The 20899-nt window shown below is 38.8% G+C and overlaps 1 protein-coding gene across 1 annotated transcript in view; it reads right to left on the bottom strand.

Moving 5' to 3' along the window:
- Positions 1–20899, bottom strand: part of TMC1 (transmembrane channel like 1) — a 114184-nt gene that overhangs the window by 19853 nt on the left and 73432 nt on the right. The window contains exons 12-15 of the mRNA XM_027550203.1: positions 20317–20511; positions 17037–17216; positions 16756–16917; positions 7255–7383 (exon numbers count right to left, since the gene is read on the bottom strand). Coding sequence (XP_027406004.1) covers positions 7255–7383; positions 16756–16917; positions 17037–17216; positions 20317–20511 — 666 coding nt within the window. The remainder of the gene's footprint in view (positions 1–7254; positions 7384–16755; positions 16918–17036; positions 17217–20316; positions 20512–20899) is intronic.

The raw sequence follows: 20899 nt of genomic DNA, 5'->3' as shown, positions 1-20899 counted from the left end.
TTTAATAGGTACAACAGAGATCATATCACTTGATACAAGGAAAATCACTCATTTTCCTCCATGATTACACTTATTCATGATACTCCCGCCACCCCCAACCCTGCAAACCAACCGTTTCTCTCTGTAGGCATCAACTGAATGTCCTACAATTTAACTCAGTTCAGACACTAACAAACCCCACAGGTTAAGGTCTCGTCCCCACAAGACCCATTCATTGAAAGCTCAGGTTGTCATCTATGCTGATTAGAGATTCCCATGACTCCCTCCTCAGGTTTGATCATTTGCTAGAACAGCTCACAGGTCTCAGGAAAACTGTTTACTAGATTACTGGTTTATTATAAAAGGACACAACTCAGGAATAGCAAGTTAAAAAAAAAAAAAGATGCATGGGCAAGGTGCAGGGGAAAGAGTACAGTGTTTCTTTGCCTTCTCCATGTGCACCCTCTTCCCAGCCCTTCAGTATATTCAGCAACCTGGAAGTTCTCCAAACCCCAAGGTTCAGAGATTTTTATGGAGACTTCATCACATGGACAACACCAATCATTAACTCAGCTTCCAGCCTCTCTCCTTTCCCTGGTGGATGGGGGAATAAGGTTGAAATTTCCAAGCTTCTAATTATGGCCAGGTCTTTTGCTAACCAGCCTCCTATCCAGGAGCCCATCTGGAGCTGCCTCATTGGAACAAATAATGCTCCTATCATCCAAGATATCCAAAGGAATTTAGGAACTCTGCATCAAGAGTCAGGACTAAAGACCAAATATAAGAATACAAGATGTTCTTAGAACCTTCAATGCTTAGGAACCTACAAAGATTTTAGGAGCTCTGACCAAGAACTGGGATGAAAACCAAAATATTTTTCTTACATCACAATAACATACCTGCAGAAGTGAAAATACTTACTATGCAGTCTTTTACAGAGAAAGTTTGCTTACTTCTAGATAATTTCTAAGATCCCTTTCTAATCTAAAATCTATTATTGATTGTCTCAGTTATTAAAGAATTGCTTCTCTCTAAGCACCTTAAAAATGGAATTTATATTCTATGTATTAAATTCAGAAATCCACACTCTAAAAGCAGAACAAATGTAAGAAAGCAAACACACACACACACACAGAGTGTGAAATTCAAGGCTCATTCTTTTTGAGGTGAATTTTTTTAAAATATGAGATAACATTATAGTTTCATTTTTAAGACAATGCATTCATGAGTGTAAACCAAATTGCAAAGTTTGCCTCTAAAATATACTAAGGTTAAAAGTAAATGATGCTTGAGAAAAAAAAAAAAAACAGGTTTTCTTGAAACCTGAGATAACAAAATGATTCAAATGGAATAAATGTAGAGAAGTCTCTAAGGGCTGCTCACCCGAAATAAGATTTTTAGGAACTAGCAACAGGAAAACCTACTTGGATTTTGGTTGAGGTCCATAATAGTCAAGGAACTAGAAATTATCTTGCTTTATTTTTAGGCCTTTGTTTGCGGTGGGCTAGAGTCACAGTTAGCTACCCAGAAAGAAGACATATGGTGCTCACTGGACTAAAAAGTCTGAGAAAATCCATTCTCTCTCTGCGAGTTTAGTTATTTCTGGCAAATCATCAACCTCTGGATATTGTGACATGAAATTCAGGATCTCAGAGGTAATTCTGTCACTGCAGTGACCTGCTTTCTTCACACAAATCTCATTCCCCACAGCTGGAATCACCCTCCTGAGAGCTGCAGGCTGGCCTGGCCTAGGGCTCCGGGGCAATAGTATGCGATGGTGGTCCCCAGACCATCCACACATCAACACCTGGGAAGTTCTTAGTAAATTCTCAAGCCCCATCCAGATCTACTGAATCAGAAACTCTGTGTTTTCATGTGCCTTCAGAGCACTCTGATATACGCTCAAATTTAAGAACTACTAACCTAGGGCAAATCCAAGCCTCATCTTCTAGGATAATTCAGCACCTCAGGGCTTTGTCTAACCCTCAGTGCCTGTAGATAGATTCCATCCAGCCCAGGCTGTTCTTGTCCCTTTGCGCATGTTCTCATCCCCTCACTGGGGACCCATGACTTCTTACTGACTCTTTATCATACTCTCTTTCCTGGACCCCTGAATAGTATCTCATTCCCAGATAAGGAATATCTCCCTATCTCCTAATTCTACATCCCACCTCCTCCTGCCATTTCCATCCTACAGTAAGAAACCTGTCTAAGCATTTGAGTAACAAATGCCATGGGCTAGCTCATGAATTAGTCATGCTTTGGCAGAGTCCTTGATGTTTCTAGGGGTAAGCATTACAGCAAAAATTCAATATAATGGAAGGCTGGTTCATGGCTTTGAAGTCAATTAGATGTGGGTTTCAGTCCTAGCTCCACCACTAACCAGTTAAATTGTCTTTGAGCAAATTATTAAGCATCTCTAATTCTCAGCTTACTGTAAAGGAGGAAAATATCTACTTCATAGTGTTGCTGGCATGATTATACAGAATAACATAGGTATTTTGTAGATGTTCTAACACATAGTAAGCACTACAGAAAAATATAATACAGTGTAATATAACTAGGAATATCCTCTGATGGTCTGTGAATCATATGCCTCTTATTTATAGGTAATCTAGTACTCCTTTCATCAGATCTCAGGGAAATCTTCCATATTTTCCACTTACATAAAGTGGAATTTAGTGAGGACCACCTTAAAAATGATGGGGGAGCCTGGTGGGCTGCCATCTATCGGGTCGCACAGAGCCGGACATGATTGAAGCGACTTAGCAGCAGCAGCACCTTAAAAATGTAATTTTAAACAAAACACTGAGGTTTTAATTTGATTGAATATACTCTTACCTCATGCCATGTATTCAGTCCATGTCTTCCTGGATGCTCTTTACTTACTTCATTGACAAATGGCAAGGATGGTGTCAACATAAATTAAAGTGAGAGTAGTGTCGAGCCATTATAAAATCCAGAGTTTACAAGAGGCCTCAGGGTGATTTTGCTGAATCAGGGTGGTTAAAATTCTTTCTGTGAGCAAAGCATTCCACTTCCACGAGCCAGTGAACTCTTTAGAAACATTGAGAACCATCTGCTATGCTCAGAGAAACCTTACAGAAAGATTAACTTACATTACATGGTCTAATAGTCTGCTCCTAGCCAGTAATTTTCCTACCTCAATTCATCCTCTTAGGTTTGTTGTGATGATACTTTGGCCGTGAATTTACAACTGGAAAAATATATAAGGTCACTTTAAATCCAATTTACTCAGATTTAATCAGTATGTAATTCGGTATACTAAACATAATAACTTTCAAAAAAGAAAAGAACACTTCATTGTCATTATTTATCCTCTGACTAAATAACTTAAGCAACTCACTTCAATTCACAGACTCTTGATTTTTTTTATGGGTAAAATAAAAGCATTATGATTTATTTTGTCAAAATTTCACCTAACCTTAACATTTTATGGATCTCTGAGTCTAATGCTGGAGTCTGCAGAGTTTACATTTTATAGAGGTTAGCTGTAGAAAATGTGAATGTACTTTTTCAAAAATATCTTCTCTATGAGTGGTCAATTCAATTTAGAGAAATTTCTCATAAGGAAATAATTTGTGCATACCACTATGATTTATCTATGGAGATATTTATCTGCATGGATATAAATAAATGTGATCACAGTGTTTATTATAATAATAAACCATTAGGTACAATTAACTGACAACAAATAAAAAATAGCTAATTATAGTAAATTCATATGTAGAATCATACACAGTCATTTAAAAATTATAAAAGACCAGTTAATAACATAGAGAAAGATCACCATTAGGTGAAAAATGCAAGTAACTAGTCAATAAGATACATGCTTATATGTATTTACAAAAGTCTATAGTAAAACATATAAATCTACAGTATGTGTTTATCCACACCTAAATAAATATTTATTTAGGTATGCTGGCGTGCTGCGATTCAGGGGGTCGCAAAGAGTCGGACACGACTGAGCGACTGAACTGAACTAAACTGAAATAAATATTAATACTCTACAATTCAATGAAGTAATGTCCTGAATGATAGTATAACCTGTTATTTTTATTTTCATAGTAAGTTTCTATTACCTTTTACAGACTTTTTAACAATGAACTGGCATTATTTTTAAAGTTCAGGAAAAAAAAATTCTTTAGTAGCAGAAATGGACATCTTTTCTCTTTCATTCCTGAAAGGATTCTTAAAAGCATCTCTTCTGCCCATCTCAGGTTCTCCTTTGCTTCAAGCAAGGTACTTTCTGGACTCATATTGCCAGTCAGGAAGTCCAGAAGATCAGAAACACATTCTCATCATTCTCTTCTTCGCTAAAGCAGCACCATTTAGATTCTGCATCTCTATCTGCACTGTCCATACTTGCTAGCTGCTGGGCCCTGCCTTCCATCAGTCCGTCCACCGAGAATGCGTTCTTCCATCTCAATCTTTTTAAATTTTGATTTTTATTCAATATTTGGCTCAAATGTTTCTTAATTCATCCTGTCTTTGCATTTCTATTGATCTCTACCTCACAACCCCAACAGAAGTCATGGTGTCTCCAATGTGCAATTACATTTCCTGCTCTGTGCTGACAAGGGAAGCTTGTAGCAGAGTGTGAAGAATTGGTGAATGAATATTTTACCGAAAGAGGGCAGTATCCTCAGCTCCTGCCATTTTCTCCAGCGTGGGAATATGGGCCTTACAATATGTCAGGAAAAATAAGAGATCCATATTTTTTAAATGTAAAGCTCCAAGATTTAAAATATTAGCTCATCAAAAAAAGAAAAAAGAAACAATACTGCAGACCAGAATAAAAATATCTGTCAGCTGACTCTAGCCTGCAGGCCCACATTTGCAACCTCTCCTTAGGCTTACAACTTTTACATCTCTGTATCCTCCTATCTGGGGGCAGGAGGAGAAGGGGACAACAGAGGATGAGATGGCTGGATGGCATCACCAACTCGATGGACGTGAGTTTGAGTGAACTCTGGGAGTTGGTGATGGACAGGGAGGCCTGGCGTGCTGCGATTCATGGGGTCGCAGAGTCTAACATGACTGAGCAACGGAACTGAACTGAACTGATCCTCTTATCAGCTGGCACAGAGGTTTGCTCATGATAGTTTGTGACTAGCATGCACTCAGCTCTGTAAACTATCCACCTGGTGGGTCAGTGATAATAAAATCCATATTAAAGATCCAGCATCCAACTTTAATGTTTCAAAACTTGTTTCACCGCTGAGTTTCTCTCTGATGAGCCTTCCAAAGGTAACATGGAAGAAACTTCACTCGCTGTGACCTCAAACAGATTTTGTCTGTTTTCCTATACTTCATACTAACCCAAGAGCACTGTCAGCACTCAATAAACATTAAATTAGTGATTTAATTACAGCTTTTATGCATACAGGTCATGTTATATTGACTTCATATTTGAAGCAAAAGTTTCTAGCACTTAAGAAGAAAAAAGGGATAAAAGGCAAGCATAAGCTGAGTGATGGTCTAAGAAAGAAATAGCAATTTTTATGCTTGCTTCAGAAGAGCTGAATCAGGCCAGGAAAATAGAAATGAAACCAAGCCAGCTGAATACTTCACAGCAGAGAACGGGGAAGCAACACAAGAGCATTCTGGATCTATAGCATTACCTCACCATCGTCTACCAAACAACATGACCTTCTGGCTCCTCCAAGAAGCACTTTCCGGAAGAAAGACAGAGATGACCTCATAAAAGGTACAGTCTCAAAGTCAGGTAGAGGATCTAGCCTGGAGTCTTAAAAATAGTTCTGAATATAGGACTTGACCAGAAACTAGAAGGCATGAGACAAGAAGAAGACCAGCAGGGAAGAATATCCCTTTACTGGGGAGAAGAGAAACATTAGCTCAAGAATACTAGGGCAGAACTTGACTCCAGGGCACATCCAGGAAGCAAGCAGAGTTCTGTCAGCAGACAGTGTTGCCTTAATGGTGTTGAAATGTGGAGGTTCAACACTGAGTCAGCCAGTCAAAATAACTCCTGCTATGTGACAAGCACAGCTCAAAGCATGAGGTCAAGGCCTCTGTTTTGAGAAAGCTTTCATTCCAACAGAGGGAGACAGATAATAAGCACTTTCAAAACAGAAGATGTCAAGTAGTTATACATTGTATAAAGAAAATAAAACTGTGCTGAAACAGAGAGTGCCTGATGGGCCACCTTAGATTGGAAGGTCAGAGAAAAGCTTGAAGGAGGTGACTTATAAGCTGAGTCCTTAATGATAAGAATCAGTCCCAGCAAATTCTAGGAAACTGCACCCCCAGAGGAAGAACAGCTAGGGCAGATGCAAGGAGCATCTGTGTTTGAGCATAACAAAGAACCCCAATGTTTATAGATTTTACAAAGCAAGAGCAAAAGTGGTAGGAGATGAGTTCAGAGGGAAAAAAGCAGAAGATCACAAAGGGTATCGATAGCCCTGGACAGAGATTCAAATTCATTCTAAATATTTAGAAACCGCTGGAAATATTTGAGCAAATAAGTACTATCAACTCCTCAAGTCCTGTTTCCCAAGATAACAGTTTCATGTGCAAAAGGAGGACACAGAGATGTATGTTCTGCTACCACTCTCAAGCTTTGTAGGGGATCTGGCGTTGAACAAAGACGGGGGTTAATGATGGAATCAACACCAATGGGGCTCAGAGAAACCTGTGCTGTTGCTATGGGGAAGCAAGTCAACTTGCTGGAATTCTACCCCACCACTTACCAGAGCCCTAGCAGCACCCTGGGCCTTTTACAGCCCCCTGCTGTGTCTCTGCTGAGTGCTTATTAGACTGTGAGCTTTATGAAGCAAGCAGCATAATCACTGATGCCTTCATCCCCCAACATACTGCACAGTGATGCACTTGATAAGTGTCCAGGAGTTTGCTTGGTAGAATTCAAAGGAATTAACAGAAAATGTACAGTTGATACTACTCATCTTGCCCTGCTTCTAGAAATGCCAGCAAACTTCATGGGAAGGGTACAGACTGTGGACCCAAGATTTACTGAGTTCACCAGTTTAACATATGGGTTAAAGTCACTGCTTTTGCCATCTATAATTTTACTAGAATCTAATTTTGTTAGACTACTGCAAGCCATGATATTCAAGTCTTATCTCCTTCTGAATCAGAACTGTCCTCATTGGTCTTTGCTTATTGACATCTGAAAGACCATCCTACCTCCTAATTCTTCTTCTTGCACTGTATGTATAAATGATGAGTCACAAAGGAATGATCTGCTAAGAGAAAGATGAATATCACACTTACGTATCCGTATTCCAAATCCCAGCACCAACAGTAGTTGCAAAACCTCACAAAACATGCTCGGAGAAAGTCCCCAATGAGAATTGTGACATAGGTGGTCAGAACATCAGAAACAGTCAGTCGCACAAATTCCTGTTGAAATAGTATGTGTATTAAAACAAGCATTTCTCCCTTCACGTGGTCCTAAGGTTGACATCAAATTTATCATGCTTTCTAAGCAGTATTAACTTGAAACTGCAACTAATGGTAAACTAGTTAAGCATATCGAGCCAGTTAAAAATGTTTCACCCCTATTTTACTAGTTTAAAAATAATTATTTCCTGTGCTCAAACCACTGGATCAAAAGTCTTTTTACTGAGAAACTTTTATAAGCCTGATACAAGAACACAAAACAGGAAAATACTGACAACACAGAAATTTAGCAGTTTAATCTGACAAGCAGCGCTATTTATAAAATTAAAAGACAAACTTGTAAAAAGTACTTGTGGCATATATGATAGAAGACTAGTTTTTCTAACACATTAAAAACTTTTACAAATCAGTGCAATAGATGGGCAATTCAATAAGGAAAAGAATGGCAAATGGCACATATAAAAAATAAGAAAATATACAGTTAATTAAAACATTCAAAAGTACTTAATTCCTTATAAAAATAAAAAAGGATTTAATTCCTTATAAAAATACAGTTGTTATTTACACAGTGATAACTATTTAAAAACCCATGCTCTTCCATATTGATGAGAGTATGGTGAAACAGGCACTGCCATAAACTGATGGGGAAATTAAACTGGTGCATCATTTGGAGTGGTGGGGGCAGGACTTTTGTGAAGATCCATCCCATTGTAAGTGTGTGGAATTTGATCAAGAAAATCCACATCTAGAAATGTATCTTATGGCAAGTGTCAATCTATACATATAATTATGAAAGCATTGTTTCTCCCAGATCAAAACTGGAAACAATTTAATAATACTCAAGGGGAAACAAAAATGGGTGTCAACACAAAAAAATATTGTGAGCTCTTAAAAAACAAATGCCATTGTGATTAACAACATCAGTTCAGTTTAGTCGCTCAGTCGTGTCTGACTCTTTGCGACCCCATGAATCCCAGCATGCCAGGCCTCCCTGTCCATCACCAACTCCGGGAGTTCACTCAGACTCACGTCCATCGAGTCAGTGATGCCATCCAGCCATCTCATCCTCTGTCATCCCCTTCTCCTCCTTCCTCTAATCCCTCCCAGCATCATGGTCTTTTCCAATCAGTCAACTCTTCGCATGAGGTGGCCAAGTATTGGAGTTTCAGCTTTAGCATCAGTCTTTTTTTTCCCCCAGATGTTCAAGCTGTTTTTTTGTTTGTTTGTTTGTTTGTTTTCTTTTTTTTTAATTTTATTTAATTTAACTTTACAATATTGTATTGGTTTTGCCATATATCAAAATGAATCTGCCACAGGTATACATGTGTTCCCCCTGAACACCCAGGACTAATCTCTTCTAGAATGGACTGGTTGGATCTCCCTGCAGTCCAAGGGACTCTCAAGAGTCTTCTCCAACACCACAGTTCAAAAGCATCAATTCTTCGGCGCTCAGCTTTCTTCACAGTCCAACTCTCACATCCATACGTGACAACTGGAAAAACCATAGCCTTGACTAGATGGACCTTTGTTGGCAAAGTAATGTCTCTGCTTTTCAATATGCTATCTAGGTTGGTCATAACTTTTCTTCCAAAGAGTAAGCGTCTTTTAGTTTTATAGCTGCAGTCACCATCTGCAGTGATTTTGGAGCCCAGAAAAATAAAGTCTGACACTGTTTCCACTGTTTCCCCATCTATTTCCAATAAAGTGATGGGACCAGATGCCATGATCTTCGTTTTCTGAATGTTGAGCTTTAAGCCAACTTTTTCACCCTCCTCTTTCACTTTCATCAAGAGGCTTTTTAGTTCCTCTTCACTTTCTGCCATAAGGATGGTGTCATCTGCATATCTGAGGTTATTGATATTTCTCCTGGCAATCTTGATTCCAGCTTGTGCTTCTTCCAGTCCAGCGTTTCTCATGATGTACTCTGCATATAAGTTAAATAAGCAGGGTGACAATATACAGCCTTGAAGTACTCCATTAACAACATAAACATTTACTAAAAACCACTGAATTCTGTACTTTAAAGCCCATGCAACCTTCTCAGATGGCATGCACTGCATTCTTGTAGTGCTTTGTTGACACTATAAAATTGTAAATGTTATCAATTCAGTTCAGTCACTCAGTCATGTCCGACTCTTTGAAACTCAATGGACTACAGCATGCCTACCTCCCCGTCCATCACCAACTCCCAGAGTTTAGTCAAAATCATGTCCATCAAGTCGGTGATGCCACACAACCATCTCATTCTCTGTCATCCCCTTCTCCTCCCAATTCAATCTTTCCCAGAACCAGAGTCTTTTCAACTGAGTCAGTTCTTCGCATGAGGTGGCCAAAGTATTGGAGTTTCAGCTTCAACATCAGACCTTCTGATGAATATTCAGGACTGATTTCCCTTAGGATGGACTAGTTGGATCTCCTTGCAGTCCAAGGGACTCTCAGCAGCCTTCTCCAACACCACAGTTCAAAAGCATCAATTCTTTGGCACTCAGCTTTCTTTATAGTCCAACTCTCACATCCATACATGACCACTGGAAAAACCATAACCTAGACTAAATGGACCTTTTTGGCAAAGTAATGTCTCTGCTTTTTAATATACTGTCTAGGTTGGTCATAATTTTTCTTCCAAGGAGCAAGCGTCTTCTAATTTCATGGCTGCAGTCACCATCTGCAGTGATTTTGGAGCCCCCCAAAATAAAGTTTCTCACTGTTTCCACTGTTTCACCATCTATTTCCCATGAAGTGATGTGACCAGATGGCATGATCTTAGTTTTCTGAATGTTGAGCTTTAAGCCAATTTTTTCACTCTCCTCTTTCACTTTCATCAAGAGGCTCTTTATTTCTTCTTTGCTTTCTGCCATAAATGTGATAACATCTGTATATCTGAGGTTATTGATATTTCTCCCTGCAATCTCCATTCCAGCTTGTGCTTCTTCCAGCCCAGTGTTCCTCATGATGTCCTCTGCATAGAAGTTAAATAAGCAACTGCTTGACGTACTCCTTTTCCTTTTTGAAACCAGTCTGTTGTTCCATGTCCAGTTCTAACTGTTGCTTCCTGACCTGCATACAGATTTCTCAAGAGGCAGGTCAGGTGGTTTGGTATTCCCATCTCTTTCAGAATTTTCCACAGTTTATTGTGATCCAGTCAAAGGCAGAAATTGTCAATAAAGCAGAAATAGATGTTTTTCTGGAACTCTCTTGCTTTTTTGATGATCCACCAGATGCTGGCAATTTGATCTCTGGTTCCTCTGCCTTTTCTAAATCCAGCTTGAACATCTGGAAGTTCACGGTTCACGTATTGTTGAAGCCTGGCTTAGAGAATTTTGAGCATTACTTTACGAGCGTGTGAAATGAGTACAATTGTGTGGTAGTTTGAACATTCTTTGGCATTGCCTTTCTTTGGGATTGGAATGAAAACTGACCTTTTCCAGTCCTGTGGCCACTGTTGAGTTTTCCAAATTTGCTGTCATATTGAGTGCAGCACTTTCACAGCATCATCTTTCAGGATTTGAAATAACTCAACTGGAATTCCATCACTTCTACTAGCTTTGTTTGTAGTGATGCTTCCTAAGGCCCACTTGACTTCACATTCCAAGATGTCTAACTCTAGGTGAGTGATCACACCATCCTGATTACCTGGGTCATGAAGATCTTTATTGTACAGTTCTTCTGTGTATTCTTGCCACCTCTTCTTCGTATCTTCTGCTTCTATTAGGTCCATACCATTTGTGTCCTTTATTTAGCCCATCTTTGCATGAAGTGTTCCCTTGGTATCTCTAGTAATCTTGAAGAGATCTCTAGTCTTTCCTATTCTATTGTTTTTTTCTATTTCTTTACACTGATCACTGAGGAAGTCTTTCTAAGCTCTCCTCGTTATTCTTTGGAACTCTGCATTCAAATGGATATCTTTCCTTTTCACCTTTGCTTTTTGCTTCTCTTCTTTTCACAGTTATTTGTAAGGCCTCCTCAGACAGCCATTTTGCTCTTTTGCATTTCTCTTTCTTGGGGATGGTCTTGATCCCTGTCTCCTGCACAATATCACAAATGTCCGTCCATAGTTCATCAGGCACTCTGTCTATCAGATCTAGTCCCTTAAATCTATTTCTCACTTCCACTGTATAATCATAAGGGATTTGATTTAGGTCATACCTGAATGGTCTAGTGGTTTTCCCTACTTTCTTCAATTTATGTCTGAATTTGGAAATAAGGAGTTCATGATCTGAGCCACAGTCAGCTTCCAGTCTTGTTTTTGCTGACTGTATAGAGCTTTCTCACCTTTGGCTGCAAAGAATATAACCAGTCTGATTTCGGTGTTGACCATCTGGTGATGTCCATGTGTAGAGTCTTCTCTTGTGTTGTTGGAAGAGGGTTTTTGCTATGAACAGTGCGTTCTCTTGGCAAAACTCTATTAGCCATTGCCCTGCTTCATTCTGTATTCCAAGGCCAAATTTACCTGTTACTACAGGTGTTTCTTGACTTCCTACTTTTGCATTCCAGTCCCCTATAATGAAAAGGACATCTTTTTTCAGTGTTAGTTCTAGAAAGTCTTGTAGGCCTTCATAGAGAGATTCAACTTCAGCTTCTTAGCATTACTGGTCAGGGCATAGACTTGGATTACTGTGATATTGAATGGTTTGCCTCGGAAATGAACAGAGATCATTCTGTCACTTTTGAGACTGCATCCAAGTACTACATTTCAGACTATTTTGTTGACTAAGAGGGCTACTTCATTCTTCTAAGGGATTCCTGCCCACAGTAGTAGATATAATGGTCATCTGAGTTAAATTCACCCATTCCAGTCCATTTTAGTTCGCTGATTCTTAGAATGTTGACGTTCACTCTTGCCATCTCCTGTTTGACCACTTCCAATTTGCCTTGATTCATGGACCTAACATTCCAGGTTCCTATGCAATATTGCTCTTTATAACATTGGACCTTGCTTCCATCACCAGTCCCATCCACAACGGGTTATTGTTTTTGCTTTGGCCCCATCCCTTCATTCTTTCTGGAGTTATTTCTCCACCGATCTCCAGTAGCATATTGAGCACCTACCGACCTGGGGAGTTCATCTTTCAGTGTCCTATCTTTTTGCCTTTTCATACTGTTCATGTGGTTCTTAGGGCAAGAACACTGAAGTGGTTTGCCATTCCCTTCTCCAGTGTACCACATTTTGTCAGAACTCTTCACCATGACCTGTCCTTAAATGTTATATATTTATTTAATTAATGGTTTTGTTCTTCCTAAGAGATGGTAATTCTCACAAGGACAAAGAAGAGACCCACTTTTGTTCCCCATTGGACCTCCAGTGTCTAGCACAATGCCCACCACTTAATATGCACTTAATAAACATGGAGTGAGTGATTGAGTAACAGTAAATTCTTGCAGTTATTACTGAACATAACTTTTCTCTTCCCTACTCTTGTTTATTCTTCTTTCCATTCCCCAGGAAACTTGAGTTCAGATTCTAATAATTAGCATCCATTAGTGGCAGGCTATGAGGGATATTTTTAGGTTTCCACCATGAGCTTGAAAAGACTTCCTCAGTAAGAGATAATTTCAGAGTGATTTTGAAGTCCTCCACAAACTCCTAAGCACCCTCATCCCAATGGTTGAAGTCTGATTCTTCCCCTAACCAGTGTCCTAACTTTTACATAAAATAGCAGAAGAGGATTCCAACATTATGTGAAAATATTTATTAACACACCATAGAAGGAATATACTGCTTTATAAGAAAGGAAATTCCCAAAATGGTGGTCCAGCCCACCAAGGGAACATCATTCAGTCCCAGTTCCTAGTGTGCTAGTCAGGATGGAGCATGGCTTCCCTGCAGGCCTTCTGCAGACCACTGCACTCCACACCTCACACTTCACACTCCTGACATGTAGTAATAAAATGCTTGGGAAGCTTTGATCAATAAATCTAAGACTATCATTAACTAGTAGTGTTAGTGTTAGTCTCTCTCAGTTGTGTCTGACTCTTTGCAACCCCATGGACTGTAGCTCATCAGGCTCCTCTGTCCATGGAATTCTCCAGGCAAGAATACTGCAGTGGGTAGCCAGTTCCTTCTCCAGGGGATCTTCCCAACCCAGGGATCAAATCCAGATTTCCCACACTGAAGGCAGATTCTTTACTGTTTGAGCCACCAGGGAAATAATAGAGAAGGCGTATCACAAAGACTATAGATTTTCCATGGCAGGATCCTGGGGAGCATGCACTGATGCTAGTTATGTTTCTGGAGGATGATTTGGCACTGTGGAGGATACAAACTCTGATCAGACTCTGTAGGTCAAATTTGGGTTCCTATCACTGGCTTCCTTTAAGGTCTCCTTTAAGGTCTTCCTTTAAGGTCCCTTTACTTTTCTAAGTTATGGTCTCCTCATCTATAAAACGGGGATAATGATATAACTTGGAGGGCAATTTATTAATAAAAATTCAAAGAGATAATGCCTGGCACACAAGAATTTGATAACTGTGAGCCATTGTTGTCATTATCTTCAGTAGTAGTCTGCTTTCTCTCTGTCCCCAAAATGCAGACCTCAGTATACAGCTTCAAATAGTGATCTCCCAAGAATTGTTCTGCTGCCTACCTATCAAATGCCATTGGAGATGAGACTAAGTGACTACATCTTGAGATTTCCTGGAGACGTAAAGGAGTCACCAAATCCTTATAATCAAAGAGAGCCTGAGTTCCACGGTATCCTTGAAGGAAAACAGAGGAGAGAACATCCACAGAGAAGAAGAGGAAACATCTGGAATGTTCTCAGAGAACAATGAATAATTCTTTGGGATGCATCTCTAGAAGCTGCTGATACTATTTCTTCTGGAATGACTTTGTTTTAAAAGTGCTTAAAATTAATGTTTCCAGGTACATGGATATACCTATTGATCTCTTAAACGCCAGACCTTCCCAGCACTCAGGGTTTTTACATCCCCTGTGTTCTCTTTGCCCCCATGGATCCCACCTCCCTCATCAACATTCTGTTCAGAATCACAGCCCTTCCCTCCTCCAGCTCCCACAAGCTTTCCCACTAGTGCTGCCTGTTCCTTTAAAGAAAGGAAGGTGAAACAGAAAAGGGAAGCCCAACTACAAACAGCAGTCAGAAAAGATAATGAAGCAAAGAAAACCACTAGGGACAGGATCTTAAAAAAAGAAAAAGACAAGCAGCATGGTACAGGGGCTCCAAGAAGAATAATTAAATAAATATTTTTTATTTATTTTAATTCAGGATGCAGAGGACTATCCTAGAAGATTCTGAATAATCAGAAAGATGTTTTCTAGATTACATTGACATTCATGTCTAATTAGTTGCTGCTTCCTCTTCAGAAGTGAGCAGCTTCCACCTTATTCTTTACAGTTAGTTCTATTAATCCTGTTTAATTCAGGTGTTTTCTTGGTAAAGAATACGTTTCTTAGCCCTCATGCCAGTCTGCATTCTGGGATGTCTATTAAGAGAATGTCTCAAACTCTTTGAGTCTGTGAAAACTACTTTTTTTTTTTTTTCATTTCTCTCAACTTTTGCTGAAGATTTAGGGGACAGCTTAGAAGTGATAAAAAAAGACTCAGTAAAAACAGGCTCATGGCCCCCTTCCTTCACTTTTAAAGAGCATCACTCCAACCTCTGTTTCCACTGTCACATCCAGTTTTTCTCACTCTTGCCTCCCATGTATAAGCATGTTGCGATTTTGTTAGGCTCACCTATATAATCCAGGATACTTTTCCTATCCCCAGATATTTAGCTTACTCACATTGGTAAAGTCCATTTTGCTATGTAAGGTAACATATTCACAATTTCTAGGAATTAGAACATGGACATTTTGGAGTAGCTTTTATTCTGTCTACCACACCATGTATCACAAATTTCTCTCTACCAAGTGCAGGCAGTTTTCCTTTCATTTATTACTTCATACACTGTATGATCCTATACACATGTATAAAACATGGATGTCTGAAAACTGAGAATTTAATAACATGTAACTGGAAAAGGAAGGCCTATCTGGTCCCTGAAAGCTTAAAAAATAGAGTCCTTATTTATACTCTTCAGACTTGGTTCTCAATGATGTCTGTCTAGCATTATACACATTTTCCTTATTTTTTTCCACAGTTGAAATCACAGATGAGTTGCTTAAGTCAGATGAGTATCTGAAGCTAAGGACATCATATCTATATTTGTTTAAATTAGTTTTATAAAACTAATGCTAATTTTCAATTTTCCATTTATCATACAAAATGTATACAAATAATAATATGAATAATTAAAAACTAAAAAAAGATATATTCAAATAATTTCCCAAAGATTACATTACTACTGAAACTGAGCTGTTGTCTGACAGAAGCACTGTGACATGTCTTTAAATGTCTATTCACCATAGTCCAAAATCAGTTTATGAAATGCACATGAGGAATGTCAATTCTAATGAGATAAAAGTAAAGGCATTTCAAAATATAAATTGGATTTGTATAGATATAAGAGACCTGAAGTAGGTTTTTGTTTTTGTTTGGTTTGGTTTCCCTTTATTGAACAGAAAGCCATAGGAAACACTATTTCTTTTATCTGCTAAAATACCATTAGTCTTGGACTGGGGTCATTTACACAGTCATCTGAGAACAACAAACCTAAAATAGCAGTTCCTTTCATGCTTAAGGGGCAATTATTTGACAAAACTCAACATTATTGAAATAAACTTTAGTGTATGCTCCCAAATGAACTTTTCCTCTTCTTTTATAGAAAACAGGTAACACTAACTAGAGTGCCATTTAAATATTTGCTTGGGCCTAGGTGCTAAATCTGGGTGCTTTATTATAATATATATAGAAAATATCTCCTCAGGCCATTTTAAAACATTCTTCCTTTATATGCTACCAAACTGTGGTGTTGGAGAAGACTCTTGCAAGTCCCTTGGACTGCAAGGAGATCCAACCAGTCCATCCTAAAGGAAATCAGTCCTGGGTGTTCATTGGAAGGACTGATGTTGAAGCTGAAACTCCAATACTTTGGCCACCTGACGCGAAGAGCTGACTCATTTGAAAAGACCCTGATGCTGGGAAAGATTGAAGGCAGGAGGAGAAGGGGATGAGAGAGGATGAGATGGTTGGATGGCATCACTGACTCAATGGACATGGGCTTGGGTGGACTCCAGGAGTTGGTGATGGACAGGGAGGCCTGGCGTAAATGGACTACTTACCTGAATGGATGCTTGTGACGACTGCAAGAGTTAATATATGTGAAATTCACAGCCAGCATATAGTGAGCAGTCAGTAAGTCTTAGCAATTTTCATTAATAAGCAATATAAACCAGGTCACACTTACAGAAGAAATTTCTACTCTGCTCCTTTTTAATCCAATAATTGTTATGCACTCCTGTGTGTGACATTACCTGCCCCACCATTGTTTCCCAGCAGGGTCCTCGAGGTACATCTGCAGGGTGCACAAAAAAGGGTGGCCCAGTGGTATTTCCAGCAAGGGAAGCATTGTAGGCCTTGATCATGTTGGCTTCCCATAGGGTAATATTGGCCTTTACTAGCTTCTCCTCTTCAATCTAGAAAGGAGAGTATTGGAAAGAAAACTGAAACAGATTTCAAAGGCATTTCTGGCAATCTTGAGACTGGGAATGTAACAATGTGCTGATGGCAAGGACAATCCAGACACAAGATTTACCTTGTTGTTAATCTCATCCATCAGGGCAAGAATAAATACATACAGGTTGCCTAAAAGAAGAGCAAAAATGCGTCCCAGTAGCCATTTCAGAGCAATGAGCGGATGGTAGTCTTCCAATTCAGCAAATAAGTCAAATAGTGTTGGACAGAACATGCCCAGGAGGGACATGACCATGTTCATCTATAAGAAGACACAAGGGTGAACCAAGTTGATGGTGTTTAAAAATTATTATTGTTTTCTTCCAAATTTGCAAGATTCCAACTAGATTCCTTTGATATTCTATAAGACTAAAAATTATTTCATGCATTTTTAAAATTTGATCTTAATACAATAGGGACCATATTCAACTCACACTTTTAAGATGTACATGTGCACGAGTTTGTGGACATGCCAGTAATAATAGTCTGTTTCCTAGCATATGAGGGATGTGATTTACTTTACTTTTTATGCAGATAATATGTTGGTCTACATGGTACCAATTCTGCACTTCACAACAAGATTTCCAAAGAAAATGAAAAATTGTCTGCTTGAGGAATGGGTTCAAATAGGAAATACTAATTTGACAATCATCAACATATAGGCTAGTTTAATCAACTAGAATGGATGAATTCCTTGAGATGGGCTCAGGACTACTGAGTTAGGGGGAACACAAATTGTTAGGGGCAAAAAGAAAGAAAATGGAATAGATTTTATCAAAGAAAACAGAGAGGACATTCAGAAAATATAAAAGGAGAATACATGGCATAATGTCATCAAAGCCAAGGCAGAACAGTTTCAGAAATGAAGGACTGACTTATAGTGCCAAAAGTAAGAAAAGTATGAAAGACAGAGAGAATGAAAATATGACAAGCTGGAAATTTGTGGTCCATATCTCCAGATTGATTGACACACTTATGAATATATTATTAGGGTAAATTAAGCATGTGCCACATTTATAATAGGGGAGAAAAACCTTTAAATAAAAATTTAAAAAAGGTTCCAGTTGGCACTGGCAATTTCTTTGCCTGAATATCTGGCTCAAATTGTCACTTCTGTGAGTTCCCTTTTCCCCTGGTGAACTCCATGTTTTGAATGATTAGAACTACCAGGCTATATTTAGAAAATAATTATCAATATTTTTTTTTGCTTTTGACTAAGAACATTATATAAGTATGACTAGCGGGAGCTAAAAGTCAGCATGATGTATATAAACTCAGCATAATATAATTTCAGCCTAAAGTAAAAACTTTGAAGAGCCTATGCAGTCTAAGGTAAGTTTGAATTGTTTCATCAAATTTGTAAAGTTTTTCATGAATCTGCATTATTACCTTTGTTGGCCCCTAGAATCAGGGGTCCCCTAAGATGGATGTTTTTTAATCCACCTGGGCTGGAGGAAGCACAAGCTGGAATCAAGATTGCTGGCAGAAATATCAATAACCTCAGATATGCAGATGACACCACCCTTATGGCAGAAAGCAAAGAAGAACTAAAGAGCCTCTTGATGAAAGTGAAAGAGGAGAGTGGAAAAGTTGGCTTAAAGCTCAACATTCAGAAAACTAAGATCATGGCATCCAGTCCCATCACTGCATGGCAAATAGATGGGGAAACAGTGGAAACAGTGGCTGACTTTATATTTTTGGGCTCCAAAATCACAGCAGATGGTGATTGCAGCCATGAAATCAAAAGACACTTACTCCTTGGAAGGAAAGTTATGACCAACCTAGACAGCATATTAAAAAGCAAAGACATTACTTTGTCAACAAAGGTCCATCTAGTCAAGGTTATGGTTTTTCCAGTAGTCATGTATGGATGTGAGAGTTGGACTATAAAGAAAGCTGAGTGCCGAAGAATTGATGCTTTTAAACTATGGTGTTGGAGAAGACTCTTGAGAGTCCCTTGGACTGCAGGGAGATCCAACCAGTCCATGCTAAAGGAAATCAGTCCTGGGTGTTCATTGGAAGGACTGATGTTGAAGCTGAAACTCCAATGTTTTGGCCACCTGATGCAAAGAGCTGACTCATTTGAAAAGACCCTGATGTTGGGAAAGATTGAAGGCAGGAGGAGAAGGGGATGACAGAAGATGAGATGGTTGGATGGCATCACCAACTCAATGGTCATGAGTTTGGATAATCTCCGGGAGTTGGTGATGGACAGGGAGGCCTGGCGTGCTGCGATTCATGGGGTCGCAAAGAGTCGGACACGACTGAGCGACTGAACGGAACTGAACTGAACTGATGAAATATCTGTCTTCATAGTCTCTTAAGTGTATGATCTCCCATCTTCAGCATTATTGCTTCTGAAATACCTAGAATGTTTTTGTTTGGAACCTTCTGTTTTAAGTGTGTTATACCATTTTCTGTCCAAGATTTTTCTAGGAAATTCTATGCTTATGAATACTTTCTTAATCTGTTTGGCCTATAAAGCTTTGCAGAAGTTTCAGTACTGTAAATCTACACTTCCCACTGCTTAAATCTTCATATTCTTTGAGAACTCCAGTTCAAAATGATGTCAGATTGTATTATGGAACATTTTATGAAAGGGAACAGTCCCAAGAAACAACACATGACCAATGATCTCCTGATTCTACATGTCTATTTCTGACCTCTTTTCTTGGACCTGCTAAATGGGCAGATACCCTGAAGACAAATCACAATGATAATATTTAATTTCTGGCAAAGATCTGGCCTTCCTCATTTAACTAGCTTTTGGAGGGGGAGGTAATAAGGTAGGGGGACAAGGAGTTGGAGTAGTTAGGCTGCTATAGAGAGGCCCGGTTTTGCCCAAAGTATGGGAGGCAATCTGAATGTTTCCAATGAGATTAATATAAGAACCCAGGGCTTTATCATCCCCATTTCAAAGAATTCAGGCAACAAGTGGATTTTTCAAAGACAGAAGCAAGATCTACAGAAAGCATAAAATAGGGTCATGGAAAGAGTGTTGGGCTTGAAATCAAAATTCTTAAATTTTAACTCTCATTGTTCTCCTTGGTTCTGTGACCATGAACACATCACCTAACCTGAGATTCATTATCTCTGTCTATAAAACATACCGGTTGGAATATATGTGTTCTAATCTCTCTTCCAACTCTGCCTAATGTCATAAAGTAAGAAACAGACACACATTAGACAGATGTGGAAATAAGGCTGGAATAAAGAACTGTGTGCCAAGGCTGGTTCACTCTCAGGGCAAGATGACAGGGGTAGGTAAAAAGTGGCTGCATTTTATGTTCCAGCACTGAAACACAACCCACAAAACCTTAAATGTCAGATGCTAAGCACATAAAAAACACGCAGAGACGAACTTCATTTTTTTCCCACCACCCAAGGGTGTCAGGATCTTGCTGCGCAAATTCCTGGGATCGCTTCACAGCCCAAAAGATGAGGTATCCACTCCCGCCAAGTGTTAGAAACACGAAGAAGTTAGCAAGAAACCTCAGGAATCTGATCAAGTGGATGTTTTCTTCTACTTGGGCTGCTCTTTCTTCTATTATAGCTTCCTGTATCCAAGGAAAACAGGAAAAAAAAATTATCTGATTTACAAAAAATATCATGAACTTAGGAATTATTTTCACAAACATTAGAATGTGAGGAATGAAAATGTAAACTAAATCTGGGATTCCACAAACCAGGTGAATATTGCCAGCAAGTAAGAAAATGTAAGAGAAAAAAGGAAGAATTCTTACAAAGTCTGGTTGATCTAATATTAAGACAGTCTTCATTCTAAAGTCTCTTCTAGTATGGCTTTTTAAAATAATTACAAAATAATACTTTAGAGTTATTTTAAATATTGAGCTGATGTATTCCTATAAATAATAAGTTAGCATAGTTCTATTATTTAAAATATCTGATTCTGATTACAAATGGTTAGCTATTCCAAGCCAATGG

This window comes from Bos indicus x Bos taurus, chromosome 8 (genome assembly GCF_003369695.1).
Source record: "Bos indicus x Bos taurus breed Angus x Brahman F1 hybrid chromosome 8, Bos_hybrid_MaternalHap_v2.0, whole genome shotgun sequence".
NCBI classification, from domain to species: Eukaryota; Metazoa; Chordata; class Mammalia; order Artiodactyla; family Bovidae; genus Bos; species Bos indicus x Bos taurus.
Note: the sequence above shows the minus strand (reverse complement) of the source record. Positions and strands in the feature narration are given on the sequence as shown.